Genomic DNA, 20,687 nt, shown 5'->3' on the forward strand with positions numbered 1-20,687 from the left:
TGTCTTCTCTCAAAGTATTGAGAGAGAGAGAGAGAGAGAGAGAGAGAGAGAGAGAGAGAGAGAGAGAGAGAGAGAGAGAGAGAACAAACAAGATGTTCTTGTGTTTAAGTCTCTCTTGTGGGTTGTAAAAAAGGTACTTGGAGCGTCTCGCTGGTTTCGTCTCCATTTTTATAAGTATTTTGCCTCTTGCTCTCTGTCACGTTAAGGTAGTGATATAGGATTAACATAAATAATGCAGTAAGGACACCACCTAATGCATTAAAAACACAGGTATCTGAATGCAATGAATAAACAGCTTTGGAAAAAATTTTTTTAACTCTGATTAAAAAAATAGTCTATCAGTTCCAAAGGGATTTGAGAAACCACAGGATTAATCCTGAGTCCTCTGGGGCAGTGTGGTTACTACAGATACTATAGTGTTTAGTGTCTAATTGGAAAAGGCAAAATATGTTGTGCAAACCAAACATGATCTAGTTTACTGTGGGTCTGTACACAGATACAGGGCGAATGGTGTGATAAGCACATGGTATGAATGTGTTAGGTTAGTAAATTTCCTAATTAAAAAAACCCCTCATAGTTAAATAAGAGGTTGAACAGGATATGACATTACTGTAGACTACAAATATAACTAGAAATCCCGCTAATCAGGGGTGTGATGATGCACTAAGGCTACAATTGGATATTCTCATGATATTTTGAATATCATATGATTTTGAATAATGAGAAAACTAATGAGATTAGGGGCGGGAGGCTGAGAGAGTGAGCGGCATGTTATGAACATACAGTACTGGGTTGATTAATAATGGTTGTTCAAACGGCGCAAATGCATTGTTTATCATGATTTAACAGATGGCCCTTCCTCCACTGTGCATTGTTGCGTTTTCATACTGCACCTTCATGGTCATGCAGTAATTTATTACTATTCTTGATGCTTTTTTACACCTCTACAGCTCAGAATGTGTCCATTTCAGCAGCAGATGAACAATGTCTTTTTTTTTCTTTTCTCCACTAAAGACAGGATTATCAAAAGTGTAACCAGTCCAGTAGCAATTCACAGCCTGCTTTGTAAAGCTCTTGATTGGTTAACCCCACTCAACGCAGATGTATCATCTGTAGGTGGGGGGGTTGGATTATTTTTCACACATTATTATTATTTCATAGAGTGACTGTTCAATGCGTGGGAATCTCATTGGCTGCCATTACCTCAACTCTCAGTGGAGTAAACTAATTTCACCACCTGCCCCCGTAACAAAAACCCACCTGAATTTAGTCCCAGAATGGATATTGGAATTATTTCTGTGTTGAACTCGTGTTTTACTTTTCTCTATTTTCCCCTCCTCCTTCTCCTTACTTGCTCCCTCGCTCCGTCTGGGCAGCTTTAATGGCCTGAGTTCCAGGCCTCACTGTTATTAATGGAATCTCTGAGCTGGGAGGCTATTGGCTGTGTGCGCAGCAAAGGACGGTGGGGAATTGAGTGTTTGTTGATTATTCCTCTGGTTTTTGTTTATACAAGTTCCCTTGTTTGATGTTGCTCTCTCTCTCTCTCTCTCTCTCTCTCTCTCTCTCTCTCTCTCTCCCCCTCTCCCCTTCCTTCTTTGTCTTTTTCCCTCAATGTTTTTGTAGTCATGCCTTTGCTTCCTGTCTCTACCTTTACCTCCCTCTGTGGGCCTGGGTGTGTAGGCAGTATATGTGTGTGGAGATGCAGACTCGTCTTCTGGCATTATTACCTGTGTGTGTGCTTAGACATTACCAGGTGAGAGTTTAGAACATCTTCCACTGGTTGTACTGATGGCTTGGTGTTCAAGATGTGAAACAGCTTTTACAATAGGTTTATGATTTGAACCATTTCAAACGGATTTTCTCCACCCTGTCAGCCCACTTTATATAAATCAAAACCTAGTGGCATACAGTGGAACATTTGTTACCACCTTGTTTCCCCGTTCTCTCTCAAATTCATATCTTTTCCTGTTATGAATTCTCTCTAATCTTTTCTCTCTACACTTAAAATATGAAGTGGCAGTGTCATAAAAGAAACCACTTTCTGTCCATAAAGGGCCAATCAGTGGGTGTTTGTCAAATAATCATTTTTATAAATACAAATGTAGGCTTTTAAAAGTGTAAAATGTTGTAAAAATGTGTGGAAAAAAATCTCTAAAATTCTTCCTTAAATAAATGATATGGATTGTTTCTTCCTTATTTATTGGAAAGAAATATTTGATTGATTTTATAGACTTGTCCCTGGAGGAGAGGAGAATGGAGAATTTCAGGGTGACCTTATTCCATCTGAGAGTGTTCTCTTGGCTGGTCTGAGAAGTTTGGAGGTGGAGGTAGTGGAGACAGGTGTGTGCGCACACGCGTGTGTGTGATGGCACAGGGTGTGATTGCCTGAGGGAAGCAGGCTCAGTGCCACCCTGCCCACCGGCCCACTGCTGCCCCACAGGGTGGAGAACAGCCTAATGAGACAGTGTCTGTGTGTGTGTGTCTGTTTATGTGCGTCTGTGTTTGTTGTCCTTCCAGGAGTCTCCTTGTCCAGGGCCAACGTCCTTCAACTCTGGCATCTGTCTTTTTCTCCCCTACTGTAAGACTGCAGTGTGTGTGTGTATGTGTTTGTTTTTGAAAAGATAAGAAAGGTATTTTTGTTTATTATGAGAAAGCTTTATGTCGGCTCTTGTGTGTCATTAAATGGTGTGTGTGTCTGTGGTCAGATGTCACTGACTGTAAATAGCATTGTTGGGTTTATATAGAGATCAAACCGGAGGAGTTCACTGAAACTGACATTGCTCCATAAGGGACCAGTGAACAGGTGTTATACGGACAGGAGCATGTACTGCCAAGTGTGTGTGCGTGTGTTTGTGTGTGGAGAGATAGAGTATATCCCATTAGGTCATCTCAATTATGCTCTGGCTCTGGAGTCTTACCTGTTGGTTTTTGTGGGCTTTTGAGAAACAGACATCTCTCTTTCTCTCTCTAGTTCGACACTCTTTGTTGCATGTGTTTTTGTTTTATTTGGATCTTATGGATGTTTGTGCATCTTGTTTTATAGTAGACATGAGAACCCATCTGTTCTGAGGTGTTTGTGCTTTAGATGTTGCAAAGGTGAGTGTTGTAGTAGTCGGCTATGCCTCTGCTACAGCCTTAACACTCTTTGTTTGTCCATCCTCTCTGTCACTGTGTTTTGGAGTTGATAGCCAGACACATTAGCACATCTCAGCTAGCGTTAAGAGAGACGGCCCGTTATGTCGAGATCACACTATACAAATTTAACCTGAATTTGTTTTATCCGACTAATGTCCAGTGTCAGAACCAAATAAGAGCCTCAGAGTGGGGAAGTGTGACATAATCATCAAAGAGACCAACCTATAAAAGGTCTGTTTAAATAATGCCAACTATACTGAGTGGGGTTAAAAACGATAACAACCTTTTTGTCTACCCGCAAACTATTACAAACTCACACACACCAGACTATTGTAAGAACAAAAAAGACAAACACAATTGAATGGCTGAAAAAATACAGAGAAGGGGTGAGTGTTGTATTCACAGTCCCAGCTGTCACTCCCTCTGGGTTTATGAAGCTGTCAGAACATTTAAACTTCTCTCTCTCTCTGCTCCATCTATTGTAGTAGACTCGTTAGCACAAATTTGAAATACTATGGATCCAAATGCTGGCAAAGTTTTGTGACCATCACTATTCAGCAATTAAATGTCTACTGGGCAACATCATCAATATGTATTATAAAACTGATCAAAACTGGTGTTGGTTGGAAATTAGTTTTTGTTTTGTTTTGTTTGTTAATGAAACCCCATACACACATACAAACACACCTCTTTGTTTCTTTCTCTCTCTCACACACACACACTCACAATCAGTTAGGAATTCTTCCACATGAAGTGCTATTTCCCACAGACTCACATTTAGGGATGGCTTCACAAGGGGGCGCTGTACTCTGCTTCACAACAAAGACACATTTAGCGCTTTTCCACCAAAAGAACTCTGGTACTTGAACCAGCTGATTCTTGAAACCTTTGCTCTTTCCAGTGAACCGGCCCGTGTTTCTACACGTTTAGAGGGGAACCAGGAATACGTCATCAGAGGGGGCGTTGGGGGCATTGCTGAATACAACGCCAGCTCCAAAGATAAACTGTTAAGAATCATGACAAGGTCACTGTTTATTCTTTGTTTACCATGGAGTCATACCAGAGTGAGATATAATACTGTGTAAATGTTGCAGATTTCAGAGCCGTCCTCCTGAGATAGTGAACATCGAAGAACGTAACCAATATCCACAGCTCTGAGCGGCGCGCATTGTGTCGCGCCTAACAGGACCAGAAACACAAAAACAGGGTGTGTTGCGGTATTATTTCCTATTATTTATGTATATGAAAAATTGTGGATCACCCAGTCCTGCTTCACCTTGCGATAACGCTGTATTTGAGCCTCTCAGCTCTTTCTTGACCTTACTGAACCTCGACACACCCACGGATGACATCACGGTTTGCACTTAAAAACCTACTCTTCTATGGTTCCAGTTGGGAACAAAATTTTCTGGTTGGTGAACTGGTTTCTGTCGGTGGTAACGCACTAAATGGCTCTAAATTTAGACATCATGTTGTGTAGACATACAACTGACGTTGCTCTATTGGTGTTTGTAGTTATAAATATAAATATAATTTTCTATTATTTTATTAAAAATGTGTAAATCTGCAGTGAACCATCCAGGCATCATCATCATCAGCTGTGTATTCTATGGTCCTCCTTCAACACTCACTAATACTGAAGCTGTTGGACCTTCTACAAGTTGATCATCTCATCTTTCTCTTTGTAGTCCATTCTCTTCCCTCTCTCTTAATTACTATTATGCCTTTCTCTCCTAGTTTACACCCCCTACCTGTCTTTCCTCCTGCCCCATTCTTTTCCTCTCTGCCCATGTCTCTCTCCTTCTCCCACATTTTCTCACTTTCCTCTTTACACATCTCTCTCTCTCTCTCTCTCTCTCTCTCTCTCTCTCTCTCTCTCTCTCTCTCTCTCTCATATTCGTCTTCCCCTGGCTCACTCCCTCACTTAACTATACTCAACCTCTCTTCTATTTCTCCATTGTCTGTCCCACTGCCCCACCTCCTTCTCTCTCTCTCTCCCTCTCTCTCTCTCTCTCTCTCTCTCTCTCTCTCTCTCATTGCTGGATTTGACAGTGGGTGTAGTGGTGTTAGTGGGTATAGTGGTAGAAGAGTAATTATTGCTCTGTGGTGCTGGAGGCAGTGATAAATGGGTGATCAGGAGGTAAGGGGTTGCTCCTCTCTCAGCGGGGTTCAGTGCTGGAGCTCTATCAGCTGCAGCCTGGCCCAGCACAGTAGCCTCAACACCCCCAACCCATCACACCACTGTTTCATGGCCCTCCACCCCCAACAGCACTAGCAGGATACCTGCCTGACCCCAGCAAAGGATGGGGAATGACCCCAGTCCTGCTGCTCGTGGACGATGATATACAGGGTGGTCTTTCCACCTCTTTTTGTGAAGGAGTGATGGATTTTCCTTTGGTAATCTAAAGGGAACATTTTCACTGGCCTGTCACTTGTGTGTACACTACTAAGTGTTAGCATGCAAAATATTCCAATACAGCCCTTTGAGAAAAGGGAGAAAGGAAAGAGGAAAGAAAGTGAGGTGGAATGAGAGCGAGGAGATGAATTAGATGGATGTGAACAAGGCCTCTGAGGAGTTCATCACAAGGACAAACACAGGTTCTTCTCTCTCTCGCTCTCTCTCTCTCTCTCTCTCTCTCTCTCTCTATCCCTCTCCCTCTCCCTCTGACACAGATAGTTCTGTTGACTTTCTGGTTGTTTTCCAGCACACAGTGTCCTCTAAATAAACTGAATGATGTAAATGCTGTAACACTCAAACACTATGTATATTTTAAAACTAATTCATTAATTTCCATTTTTTCTCTCCCTTTTTATCTTTTTACATGTTGCTGCCTCTGGATCTTTCTTCATCACACAGGTAAGAGTTAAATGCTTGGTTTTATTTATCTTTTCTCTTTCACAAGCAATAACTAAACAACACGGGACAAAATCATCTTAACAAACTGATTGGAGGCAGATCAGTGTAATTTGACTCCAGTGGTTTAAGCAGTAAATACTGGGCTATTTTTTTCAGGCTTGACCATTAATTTTTTTTTTTCGTTACATACACACACACTCACACACATATTCACATGTACTCACAGAACCATGGTTTAAAGATCTCCACTAAATGAGATATCTTAGAGCAAACATACTTCCAGCAGTGTCCTCAGGCGTTCAGTTGAGATGCTGAAATTCATGTGTCGAAATCAACAGTTTTCCATTGATTTCCGCTGCTTGGTGATCTCTCTTGGTGATGTTTAGAGTCATGCAGAGGAAAGCAGATTTGAAAATAGTGGGTAATTTGTGAAGTTTGCTCTGTGGAGCTGCCGGAGCCAATACCTAACCGTTTAGCTCATGTGCTGGCAGAGGTTAGTGTGTGTCATGGTTGATAAGGTCTGGTGAAGGAGATAGAACAGCCGATTAGCCTTCCATCAGAGGCATTACTGTATGCCTAGCATAGAGATGCTAATAGGGACTAAAGAGCTCTGTGTGTGTGTGTGTGTGTGTGTGTGTGTGTGTGTGTGTGTGTGTATGAGGGATTGAGTGCTACTGCTAAATGATATACCCCAGGAACATAAGCTGGGCTTCAGTCATGGCACATATGTACATCCAGACAGAGATGATATATGGGGAGGTGGGGCAAGGGAAGCATTTGCCTGTAAATGTTCAATTCAACTTGCTTTAATTATGGAATGCTGAAGGCATTTTTTTTGGGCTATTGCAGGCAGGAGGTGGCACAACAGAGCAAATGAATGAGATACATAATGCCGTAATGCATGTTACTAATAATTATTCCACAATAAACATTATGACTTCATCTTGTATCTCAAAAATATTCTCATCCCACTGCATAAATGTTTGGGAACCACTTCCTTAAGGAGATATATTTCAGGAAAATGGAAATGACTGAGCTGCCGGTCATGATATTATCCGTCCAGATCTAACTGAATTGTGAAAAGTGGCGTTCCAAGCTTATTGTTATTGTATGGTGGATGTGAGGTTGTGTAGCGGTTAGTTGACTAGTCTGTTAGTATCCATGTTTTACTCATAAGACAAAAGAGAAGTAAAGAAGGCTGTTGGGTCCTCATTCAGATAAATCCCAGTAAATAAAATTAAACTGACTTTGTTTGTGTGGATGCATCACAGCCTCACAGCGCAGTAGAAAATATAACATGAGTGTTGAATGATCTGATTTTTTGTTTACGTAAACAGTGTTGATAATTGTTTACCATCTTTCCTTAACCTAAAGCTGAGAGTGAGGGGTGAATAAACGTCACCGTTTTGCTTTTGAAGAATGGTGTTGTGCAGGAGGGGGATGTTGTGACTGTTGTTCTCATACAGTGATAAGGGGCTATTGGAGTGAGAAAGAAACCATTCTGTGATGTTATTGTTTAATTAAATTTTTGTACTAAATGATGTTTCAGAAGAGGTGTTAGCAGAAAAGGTCACTACACAAATTAAAGTGTATGTAAACCCACAAACTGAACGGGACCCAGCCATCTGATTTGAAAAATGCACGTTAAGGGCGTGGCAGAGAATAACAGTGAATCCGGAAGGTGTTTTAGCCATCATACTCCTTGTATGATGCCTTTTTCTAATCCGGGACTGTTGAATGAAGCCACTCTGAGAAATCCCAGTGAAGTGTACGTCCCCATGTCATCTTCCTCCAGTACCAGATGCCGAGAGTCCATGGATCATGTCAACCCAGCTCTGGCTGCAGAAGCCAAGGAGCAACAGGCAGAGAGAGCAGTGAGCGCCAAAATCAGCAGGGAGCTCCACAATGTCCAGTGGCAAGAGCTAACTGCACTATCCACTGGCAAGCTGATGTTGGAACTAACCATGCTCTGCTCATTTACTAGCCACTGTCTTCATCTGGAGCCATGCTCCAGTGGTGTGTGGAGCTCTCAGTGTTGATTCAGACCTCCGATCTATTCTGTTCTCCTTCCTTTTCACCTCGGTGAAACACAGAGAGCCGTTAAGATCGATAAGAGAGCGATAAGAATGAGTTTATTAATTTCATAAAAAATAGAATACAAGCAATATTACTCAAATAATACAATTTACGGTTTGCTTATTCATCTATTTCAGAGAATGAAATATTGCATTTTAAAGAATATGACATGATTCAGTTTTGATTTGGGGTTGAATATTGTGTAAGGCTGGAATGAGTGTTAAGCTTTGGGTTGTATTGGTTTAAGTTTCTAAGAAGGGGCCCTATACATTTCTGTTTTTTTTAAGCTCATTGTTTATTGTTATATTTCTACTATTGCAATTACTTTTTTTACATACTGACCACAGGACGAAAACCATTCTTTAACGTGAAGGAGATACCTAGTCATAGGTAAATAAAGCCAAGTTTACTAACAAGGACATGGGGAGATTATACTGTGTTCTGTTTTGAAGTGATATAATGGATTTCACTGTAACTCTCACACAGCAGTGACTGTGTCAGTAAATGCCTTATATTGTTCTCACAGCGCTGAGGTGGTTTTCCTCAGTAAGGGATACTTTTACACCCTGGTGTGTATCTGAGTGACGTGATCAGGCCCTGCAGGTGGCCATCTCATGCCTGACTGCAAAAGATTTGCTCACTGGACAATGACACAATAACTAGTGTGTCAAAAATCCTTACAGCTGTTTAACCTCTGAGTGCTGTGTGTGTGTGTGTGTGTGTGTGTGTGTGTGTGTGTGTGTAAAACAGTGAACACACACTTGAACCCACCAGGGTCAAATAAACGTAGTCCAGTCCATGTAATTAAGCATTGGTTCAGATAAAAGTGGATCTTGCATTAATTTTTGTATTCAGTTCTTTTTTTTCCCCTAAAAATACTACAATAATTACATGAAGCCTATCACATTATTTAACACTGTTCATTGCATGAAATTAAATTTGATTTTATACATATTCTCATTATAAAGTAACACATATAAAGGGGGGCAATGGTCCAACCATTATGCAGATTATGCAAACAATAGAGAAATGTATGTTAAAATGTATGTCAAATTTAAAATAGGTAATTCTCTAATGTCACACTGCACAACTGACAACAAATGACTACTCGTCTGAAATGATTTCATCATTAAAAAAAAGACAGTCATGGTACAAAATGGCTTCAGTATCTGTGAAAGGGCCACTGACACTGAATTGAAATCAATTCTGTAGACAATGGCTTATGCTGGATTTCCAGTTAAAATATATTTCTATACGTTTTCATTCGATGTAATTAAGCTTGAAATATAAGCCCGGTGTAGCGCATGATGCAGGTCCTTAAACAACACCTTCTATTCCTCAGTATTGCAAAATATGTCTTAACACAAATCAGTTTATATTCATCTCTCACCTACGTGGCTCCTTTTCTAACATCCAGCACATCGTTTTGGTGCAGAAGCCTTTGTGTTTTCACCCGAGCAAGACACTATGTAGGAAGCACATAGCCATTTGGGACACAGCCTGTTTGTCAGATTTGAGTCAGTTGAGTTTGGTAATGTGAACGCAGTCTAAGAGTGATTGTCTCCTCTTTTGGAAGAAGACGGTCAAATATGGCGACGTTCTGTAGACACCAATGTGGTCATCAGCTCAAATGTGACAGCATATATATATATATTTGTGTGCATTTGCCTGTCTCTTCCAGCATATGTACACTAGCAGATGAAGTCATCTAACTCTGGGCAGTGGTCCCACTAATGAGCCTAACAGTGGACCATGCTGGACAGCATACGCATACACACGCACACACATACACACTCACACTCAAGGAAACCCCTCCTTTCAGCTACATATGCTCACACACCTGGTCCACATCGTTACCTGTTTACAAATGACCAGCAATTTTCTGCTTGGTTCAGCAGCAACTGTTCCTCCTCCCTGGTGCTATCATTAGGGCGTGAGCGCTCATGTTTGGTTATTATGCTCGTCTCTGGTGTTTTGTCCCTCTTGTTTTGTACACATAATCACGGCCTTTCTCTCCCTCTCTGCCACCTTTTCTGCTAAATTATGCACTCTGGGCCAGATTGCTCCAACCCAGCATTTGCATGCTTTATTTGGAGAGCTGCTGAGTTGGGAGAGTGTGTGTGCGTGTGTGTGTATTTGTAATCACATGTGATTTAGCTCGAACACAGAGGGAGAATGCCCACACATTTGTTTGTTTCACAGCATACATTGTTGTATTAACCCGTACACTTGTCCTCTCGTTGTTAATCCTCTCTCCGGATGTTCCCCTGGTTTAATTGAAAGCCGGGGAGATGGGGCCGCCTCTGACACTCTGTGTATACACAACAGCGATTTTTACCGCATCATGGCCATTGCGCTTAGTGTCTCATACGTCCCCCAGACGTGACAGCTTGGCTTGGTGCGCTGGCTTCATGGCTTCAGGGCTAATAGAGCTAACAGGGACAGTGATGCTGGTGTTAGCAGCAGTCCAGTGAGGCTGGGGAAATGATACTGAAATATTCACACAATGGAAAGAACAAAGAGGAGACAAAGACAGCTAAGAGGAGGCTGAGAGCAGAACAGTGCTGGAACTGAGAACTGTTAAATGTGACCATGAGTCAGAGACTTTATTTTGAACATTAATATAGATTTAGTGTGCTTAGGGCCTTTTGACAAATTTGTAGAAGTCAAGCAGTTCGGTGATTAATTCACTCAAAGTATGACATGTCATTGGTATACTGTGCTTTAAAATGTTGGTGTAACTTGTTACCTGCAAAATATTATAGTTTTGAAAAGTATTAAATATAACTCATTTGTGCTTCAAAATTGTTTAACTCTTTTTACAAATATTTCTTGTTTGAAATCAGTTATAAATGATATAGAACTCAAGCTGCTATAATCTTATGATCTGCACATCCCAACAGAAGTCAACATCCATCAGACAGAGCCACATATTTTTTCATATTAATCTCTTCAGTTACAGCCTATTCCCACATTATATCCCCACTATTTAGGTGCACTAACGAATAAAACATCATAAGTCATATGATATATTTTTTAATTATTTTATTGATAGGAAGATTGATCAAATCAGCCAATATATGTGATATATATATATGTGATGAATATATGTGATGGTTGACTGACCAGTATTCCTCCAATCCCTCAAATAAAAATAGCCAGTGTACATTTGTAAAAAAAACTAATAAAACCCCTAAAAGACACTATAATTAATGACCTATGAATGTAAATATAAAAGATTTTAAGACATTATCTGTATATTTTTAAGAACGTGCACTATTAATTTCAAATAAAAACGCTCACTTGTGTAGTGTACACCTGGTTTACAATTGATTAAAGACCATGTTTGTTCCAAGACTTATTTGCCTGAGACAGTTAAGTGTCACTATGCATTAATGAGCCTCTCAAATGTGTGATTGTTATTAACCTTACAAAATACTCATCAGTCCATCTCTCAGTGTGCTTTAATACCACTAGATAGTCGCCAACGTCATGGATCAATTATTACTGTATATGAACTAGATATGATAATTCATACAAACACACAACAACCCAGACATACAGGCATGTTGAAGCTTGAAGAATCTTGTGTCTGCTGCTTGATGGTTATCACAAGGTCTCACTCCGAATATATCCATTCAGTTGTATGTAACCCCCACCCCTCACGCCTGAAATGCTTGCAAATTAGACCCAACTTATGCAAATGATATTATCTTCTAATGCCTGAGTATTGGAGAGGAGAGTAAATCAGATTTAATTCTAAACTGTTGAACTCTGCAGTGCCTTGCTGCTGTATTAAACATAGATCCAATTAGTTCATAATGCAAATTTTGGCTAATTGCTTTTCTGTTTCATTTCATGGGTACAAGCTACACTTTGGCGTTATTTGCATATCTGCTTAATTCTTTGGGACAAACCTTTAATCTTTTCATTTTTATTTTATCTTAAAAGTCTAAATGAAAACAAAATTGTGAGAGTTTTAATTTGATTATGTTCCACGGGGCATGTGTTGAGTGTTCTGCATAGATTCAATTACACTGGCTGCTATAGAGGCATCATAAATACTAGTTTAATACTTGTACTCTGTGATGGCTGTGTTGTCATGATGTGGCCCCAACTCTCTTTACTTTCATATTTCCAACACAAGGAAAAGAGTGAAAAAATGGCATGTCAATTTCAGGATAATGGTCTGGCTGTGAGACTGCAGTGGTGAAGATTTATGCCAGAAATTAGTCAAATGTGATCAAATAGGCCCCCAGTTAATCTTCCCAGCCTGGCCACGTCTGCCTTTATCTGCAGGCATAATTAAAGACAACTGTTCGTCTGACAGAGTGCCGAGGCCCCAGTGGAGTGATACTGGGGGGCTTCTCCTGCGCCCCTGTCACCATGATAAATGTTTATGTGGTGACACGCAGGAAGAGAAGATTGTTTTAAACAGGTACACACTTAAGACCCCCATGTGATTGGTTGGGGCCATTTGACTGATTGGATATATACCGTGCTTTGAAAACTGATATTAGCTCATTTGTTAAACTCAACTTCTTCAAATGGGCCCAATCGCTCATCCAGTACAGAGCACTATGAGGTTTGTGCGTGAAAAGGCCAACAGGCCACAAAACACTGCCAACAGGGTTTACAAATACACACACACTCCACATTTACAACTCCACACGCTCCTCCATCACCTAACCGTTTAGGCTAGCACTAGACTTCTGCTAAATTACTGCAGTCTAATTTGAGTGAATGGGATATATTTTGACAGTAATTTTAAGTGGCTATTTATTTGACCTTTTTCATATTGAGAGTGAGTGGAATACCTCGTCCTCTTTTTTCCCTCCCATTGCTTCAGAATGGCCGGCCTTCCACTCGCCTGCATGACAGACTCAGGCAATTATGTCGGCATAAAAATGTGCAAGCTGTTTGGCATGTGAGAAATGATAATGGTGTGATTTTTAAGTGGTGTATCTCCCAAGAGCATAATGAAAACTCCTTTTTTAATGTAGACCAGAGAAATGGAACCCATGGAGAGCAAGCAGCGTAGTGGCAGTAGGGCACAGCCGCCTGCTCCTCTCAGCCTATGCCATCTACTGTTGAACTACAGTCACATAGCTGACAAGTTTGTTAGTTTTAGATTAAAATTTCATCATAGTTAATCTGGGTTTGGCTCATTGACATGCTTAAGGAGTCTGAATTAAACGTTGTGTGAGAGATTTTGGTACCAAGTTAAATACGGTCAGCATCATTGTACCAGAGTCTCTCGCACACTTCTGTGCTTTCCGATTGGTGCAGGGGTGCAGAATGGGTGCAGAAAGATTTTTGTTTGTATATTGTGTATACGACCTGCTACAGTATGGTTTTGTGTAAAAATTGGGACACTGTGCAAAATGAAAACAATAAAATATATAATAATTAAATTAAAATTCAGTGGTGTGCAAGTAAACCATGTATTTATTTTTAAAAAATAGTACAATGGCAGCATTTCAAATGTAAAAAATTTATTTATTTATTGTTTTTACAAATATTTGCCCTTTATAAATTTGAATACAGCAACATGTTCCAAAAACGTTGGGACAGGTGCATGTTTACCACTGTGTTGCATCATCTCTTCTTTTAACCACACTGTGTAAACGCTCAAGCACCGAGGAGAGCAGTCGCTGTAGTTTTGAAAATTAAACCTTTTCAAAACTTTTACAGGGTCTCCATTATAATGTTTTTTTTTTTTCTTTTTGTTCATAATGCACCAGATTGCATTATGCAGATTGTGGATTAGCCTTGTCTTAGTGAAAGGCCTTCCCTGAAAAGCATTGTCTGAATGGCGGCATGTTCCTCCAAATCCTGCATATATCGTTCAGCATTAACAGTGCTTTCACAAATGTAAAGTCACCCATGCCATCTGCACAAATGTAACCCCATACCTATATATATATATATAAAAAAAAAATCTTTGTACTATTTTCAGTAAAATATAAGATGCAAATGATGGGAAGTCAAGTATTAGGTCTGTCTGCACAAATCTGCAGACAGTAATGAAACACCTTGACACAGAATATCACGACCCCCTTTTATCAGCTTCAAATATTTGTCTGAAATTGACTTCTAATGTTGAGTGAGGGCAAAATATTTAAAATATTACTGATCCACTGAAATGTAAATTCTTTACCAAAGAAACATTTCTGGTGCTTGATTAATGACCCAGGTTTTATACACTTTATTTTCTATTACTGAAAGTTGGTGGCCACAATGTTGTGTTTCATCCCTACCAGTTTGTTGAGTTTTTTATTTTGTTTGTTTTATGGCATTAATATCCATGCTCATTAAATAGTGGGGAATGGGGTGGAAAGTAAACTGCAAATGAATTCATGAAGAGCATGCACCAATGCAGTTTTTTTGTAGAAAGTATTTTTATATTGTATGTAGTGTCTGTTATATATACAATTACACCTACTTTCTTGCTACATCATCACAGCATGTGAACACTACTTTATGGACATGTATGCAAACTAAAGTCATTTGAAATGTTGAAAAGCATTTCTTGAACTGTTTGATTCAGAAGGTTGTCTGTGAGCTACTGGCTGAAATTATCACAAACTGTTAGAAACACTTGTCTGATAAGTTATGGTCACTTTGGGGAAGGATATTTCTCAAAAATTCAGACTTGGGGTGCATTTGAAATTGCATATTACTATATTGCATACTGTGCTGTATAAACTGCTTCCTGCTCAGTGTACTACTATACAGTACCAATTTTGACATTCCCATCCCAGCATGCTACTCATGTACATGTCCTTAGGGTCTGGAATTACCCCAGCAGTAAGGTATAGTAGAACTCTATGTTTGCAGTGGCATAATGCCTTACATTTTAGCTGTCAAAAAAAAAAAAAAAAAAAATAACAATAATAATAATAATGGTAGGAAACACTAGCTAGTGGTATATTACTCATGTTTAGAAAGACATGTTTAAAGACACGAAGACATCTTTTTGTTTAAAGACATCTATATCATGTTTAAAGACACAATCACAACAACTTCAAAAGAAATATTATCATTTTAAACTGAAGAAAATACTTAAATACCAATGTTAAATACTTAATAATATATCCTGTTCTATTAAATATGCTTTTACAGTGTTGGAAATAATGTTGGAAATGACTGCATTTCATCATGGCCTCCAGAACACCACGATGATAACTCTGTCTGTATACTGCCTACTCTCACCTAATATTCCAGTATACAGACAGCGCTATCATCGTGGTGTTCTGGGTGCCATGATGAAATGCAGTCATCTTTGGTGTTCCGGTCACATACCACATACTATTTTTGGGCACAGTCAGTGTGTGAGTAATAAAGAGTGTATTTGACATGGCATTCTGCTTATTTATTTACCCCCAACTTGTCAAGAGCGAATGAGAATCCGACAGACAGAATCAGAGAGAGCGAGAGAGAGATTATACCGAGAGAGATGGGTCAGACTCAAACAGAAAGTTCTGTAAAAGAGATGGGACCAAAGCCAATTAAAACTTATACCCCTGTTTACCCTAAAACTCCATCTTTATAGGTACAGTTACAGATGTGAAGACACACACACACACACACACACACACACACACGCACACACACACACATACATGCACACAAATGCAGATTGATGTATAGCTGTGCACAAATCATTCAGCAGCTATCTGCTATCTATTAGCAATACATCAACCAAAGTGTCAGCACAACACACACAAACCCACACACACACAAACATCATGGTGCATTTGACACAGTGAGAAGTGCATAAAGACAAACTGGAAAACACACACACACACACACACACACACACACAGAGCACATGGAGAGCCGCAGGCTGCAACACCTTGTTACCCACTGCAAACACACTGATCCTGCACATCTGCTTAAGCCTCCAGAGCCATACACTCTCACATATACACCACACACACACTCACAAACAACTCACTGAGGTAGCGCAGACAAACATTTGTGTGTGTGTGTGTCTGTGTGTTATGTGCTTAGTGAACCAGTCTCCCGCTCCTCTGTGTGAAAATGCCTCAAAACACTCCTGACTCTGAGCCTCACTGTCACATTTAATAAGCGACTGACACCTAACGCCTCCAGCTGTTTCAACTTCAGGCTCTCTCATCACCACCCAGTGTTTATCTATCAGACATAACACATCACACACTAATGTCTCAATCCCTGATTGTTGAGCTGTGAGTGAAGAGGCCCTGCACTCAGAGAAATCAGCTGATGAGATTTCAGTGTAACACACACTATTTGGCTAAATAAGGTGGATAAATGACATACCCATGCTCACACACACACTAGAGCTTGAAATATGTCTGAACCTTTATAGAATTTAACAGACAGAGAAGTATGTCTAATGGGTCTAGAGTAGCACCATCTTTTCTAAACAGCTCACCGACAAAACCAGTACAGATATGAGCATGTGTGTGTGAGAGAGAGAGATTTGCCTGCTGGAGGAGGTCTGTGAATTTTGGCAGGATCTCTGTGGAATTATAATAATTAAGAGCACTGGACAGACTCCCCTGTCCCAGCTATGTGCTTGGATTTATACACCTGTGGTAATGAGACTGAATGAATTCAGTGATTAGGTGGTGTGTCTCAACACTTTTGTCCACATAGCATGTGTGTGAGGGTACATATGATTTTTTTGCACTTACAAATCTCTACAAGCTCCTTTGTGTGTATCTTTAGATTCATCAGCACAGAAGTTAATCAAATTAAACTCAAACCCCCAACTTGTCAAGAGCGAATAAGAATCCGACAGACAGAATCAGAGAGAGCGAGAGAGAGATTATACCGAGAGAGATGGAGGAGGCCGATATGGGCTGTTTCCTCCAATCTAAAGCTTTTTTTAATTGCAGATAATGTGTGTAATATGTCATAATTCATGGAGAAGCAGGCGTGAGGCAGGCGGAGGGCCTGCAGTGCTGACTGGAGCGCTGCCTCTCTCCCCTCTCATCTCTTATCTCTCTGACATTGCATTAGCAGGCTTTTACAGACTGGTCTAATAGGATAACGCAGAGCACCGCCTGATCGGCCCATCGCAGCTACACACACTTACATTTCCACTCCTCTAACTGAGAGTGCTCTTGCTTTAAATATGCTTCAGACCTCATCAGGAAAAGAAGCCCTACATAGAAGATGATATGATAAGGATTGTTAGATTTTTTTGTAATTTTGTCTGTGTTTGTTTTTGAATTCAATTGAAGTTCCCCTGTTGTTCTATGAATAAGCTTTTAGAAACCAGCTCTGTGGCATAGTATATTACACAGTCATTGCACATATAACATATTACATCTGGTACATGTGCTCACACCTACAGTATGGCAGTACCAGAACAACCCGTTCTTTTTATTAAATATTTACATTTATATAGGAATATTTACATAAAAATGCCAAATATATAAAACGTATCCACATAACGACACTGTATAAAGAAAAACATGTATCTTCCGATCAGTAACTTTACAGGAGAAGGAAAAGATTTTCTTAATTTTCAATGGATGTCAATGTAAAAGCATTTTATTCCAAGTAAGTTTGGAGCATTTCTGTTTGTCCATTCATCGTGAAAGTTTACACAATGTGAAGGACAGCTACTGTGTTCAAATTATGCAGGCAACAGTAATTCAACAAAAGTTGAGGTACATGTTTTGATTTGGACCTTGACAATATGTGATTGCAACATGTTACTTACTGACCTACAGCACAATAACTTGCAAAACTCAGACTATTAATAAACTTACTGCTTTTTCTTAGAAATATTTCCATATAGGCAAGCTCAGGAAGGTGTTAATAGTTTGTTGTAACTTCCACAATGTGATGATTGTTTTATCTGCAAAAAAAAAACATATTCTCTAACAGTTAAAAGTAGCGTAAAACTGACTGTACAGCACACTCACAAAACTAGCTCAATGTGTTTCTTTATAGTCATATTCCCACTCTCATAACAAAACATTTGTGTGAGCATTTTGTAATGAATAGATTGTTCCAAAATTATTTTAATTTCATTACTGATTCATAGATTTCCGTTATTGAAATAGCACACAGAAGAATAAATAAACATGCTTTGCTACAGCATCAGTACCACTGTGTATGATAGCTATGTTTACTGTTTTGATCATGCATTTCCTGTCTGTTTGTCTCTCTGTTTTTCTCTCTCTCTGCTTCCATCTCTCTTGTGGGGAGAAAGAGGACTGATGGATGGATGGTGTGGCACAGGGTCATTTCTCACCCGGCCCCTGCTCTCTCCGCCTATCACTCATAGTCCAGAGAGAGAGAGGGAGAGAGATGGATAGGTGCAGTTCACTGAATGAGAGGGCTCTAAAGTCACTGAGAGTTCAAATGAAACAGTGACTGTTAGAAACATAGTTGATGTCCCATAGCTTAGCTTAAAGCTAATCCACAGGGCAAGATGGAATCAGTCAGATCTGAGCATGCTTTGACAAGCTTTGGGAGGTGAAAGTTCATCATGGTGTTAGTGGCCAATTTTTATGAGTGTCAATATTATATTTAAAGTGCAATTATATAATTTTTAATGAACATTTCTTTAGTGATACCAGAAAATTAACTACAATTTAATCACTTGTGGTGCTACTGTTTATTTTTTAGATTATAAATATGCAAACCTGTTTTGTTCTGGCATGTGTATTTTGTGGAGAGATTGGGGCGATTTGGCTGATTGTATGCACTGTGACTTTTAAAAAATATTTGTAATTGTGCAGAGCTTTATGGAATAATGTTATGAATAATACTGTGTTTTATACAGAGGCATGTCCTTAAAATTCCTAAACATCTCATCACTATTACAAACACATTTCTGCGTTGTCTTACACACAGCTCAGAGGAGGCATGCCCCAAAAACAGTTGAAATGAGTGTGTGTGTGTGTTTCAGAGAAAGAGAGAGAGCTCTAATGACTTCACAGGCCATTAGTCTCTCTGTGTGCTCTGTCACACCTCATTATCCACACCCACATACACACCAACACACACATGCACACTGCTGGAGCAGTAGTCTGGAACACAAAATACTCTCCTTTACAAACTTGAGTCTTACTCTCCACCTCTCATGTGTGAGAGGGAGAGGTCAAGAGGGTATTCATTTGCTCTTTCATCTATTAAACATTTCTACCAAATTCACTGTAGTTCAGTTCAGTTTAATTGTATTTATATAGTGTTTTTAGCATAGACCTTTTTAGCTTTGAAGAACTCTGACAAGTAGTGCTGGGTGATAAGACCTCAAATCAATATACAATTGTACAATCGAAATGTACAACCTTAAAAATGTTTCTATAAGGGTTCTTCATTAAAGGAATTGTTCTTTATAGAACCCTAAACACTTTAAGAACCTTTTGCATGATTAAAGGGTTTTTTGCATCATGAACGGGTTCTTCAGATTGATGGAGAATGTGCTATAGATGGTTCTATACCTTTTAGAAAAGGGTTCTATGGCACTAGAACCGAATACACTATCATTATAAGCTTGTCATCGTAACAACAGAGGATTCTTTTTTTTTTTTTGTTACTACCAAATTTGTGGCCTTTTTCCCTATGTTTGGCAGTATGTATTAATTTAGTAAAATATGTCATATTTGTGCTTGATTTGTGCAGCTGTGGTGTCATCTTCCCCTTGAGCCCCAGGTTTTAGTTGCTGTCCTGTTAGTTTTGACACTGGTTTTGGCTGAATAAATATTGTGGATTGCTTTATTTCTCAGTAATTTTTGGAGTCTAGAGTTTAGCTGTAATGGAGTTTTTTACTATAATATGGTGCATTATAAACTATATCTACCATATTTTTTCCCCCTTCAGTGTGTTTACTCCTCATCCTTTGCAATGGGTTAACACTTTAAGAGCACTGAGACTTGAGCTCACCACACCAGCTCTACACTTTTCATACATCAATTACTTTAAGTGCGAGGGCTGTTTTATTGTGGCCGTTAAACATGCCTTAACAATTTCCAACAAACAACAAATATCTAAATTTAATCCATCAGGAAAACTGTAAACAAATGAAGGCGAGAGGGGGAAATTCATGACCAGAGTGGTGATGCAGTGTGATTATTTGTGTGTTCTTTAGCTGCACATGCTCACAGCCCCACTCTGTCCTGCAAAGCATCCATTAAGCGCTTGTGTAAACAGTGGGCCCTGCTGGGCTAGGCTGTGTTCTGCTTCCTCGCCTTTTAAAAAATATGATCTTTTCTACAGTATTCGGCACGACCTTCCCCAGCCCAGCGGTGTAATGTAATCATGGGCAGGGCAGCACGCCTGTCAAAAGCACGTAAACTAGGTAATAAATGCATGCTATGTTAGCATGTCCAACCTTGCAAGTGCACATACACACACATCCGTATCCACTGGTGAATGTGTGTAGTGTGTAAAAAGCTCTCTGAGCTTTTTTTACCGTTTAATTACGGTAAGATGTTGAAACATTAAGACATCTTTCCTACTGGCAGTGATGGATATTCATTGCTCCATCCTTGTTCTGTCCAGCAGCTGTTTCTAAGTTAGACAAGAATACAAAAGGTCGGTCTTTTTCCTCAAAATATGTATTTTTGTTTTTTAATTTAACAATATTTATATCCAGTCACGTTGTTCA

The 20,687-nt window shown here is 39.6% G+C and overlaps 1 protein-coding gene across 3 annotated transcripts in view; it reads left to right on the top strand.

Moving 5' to 3' along the window:
• The window catches only part of wwox (WW domain containing oxidoreductase), a 185,598-nt gene that overhangs the window by 144,002 nt on the left and 20,909 nt on the right, over positions 1 to 20,687 (top strand). Inside the window, exon 9 of one of the 3 annotated variants that reach the window (XR_010802206.1) lies at positions 4,230 to 4,342. The exons of 1 other annotated variant lie outside the window; for it this stretch is intronic. Coding sequence is in view for 1 of the 2 variants with exons in the window: in XM_066668075.1 (XP_066524172.1) it covers positions 5,993 to 6,073 (81 nt within the window). In the remaining variant the exon portion in view is untranslated. Of the gene's footprint in view, positions 1 to 4,229; positions 4,343 to 5,992; positions 6,115 to 20,687 lie in introns of those variants that run through there. One more of the 3 variants, XM_066668075.1, reaches the window with a different exon arrangement.

The sequence above is a fragment of the Hoplias malabaricus genome, chromosome 4 (genome assembly GCF_029633855.1).
Source record: "Hoplias malabaricus isolate fHopMal1 chromosome 4, fHopMal1.hap1, whole genome shotgun sequence".
NCBI lineage: Eukaryota > Metazoa > Chordata > Actinopteri > Characiformes > Erythrinidae > Hoplias > Hoplias malabaricus.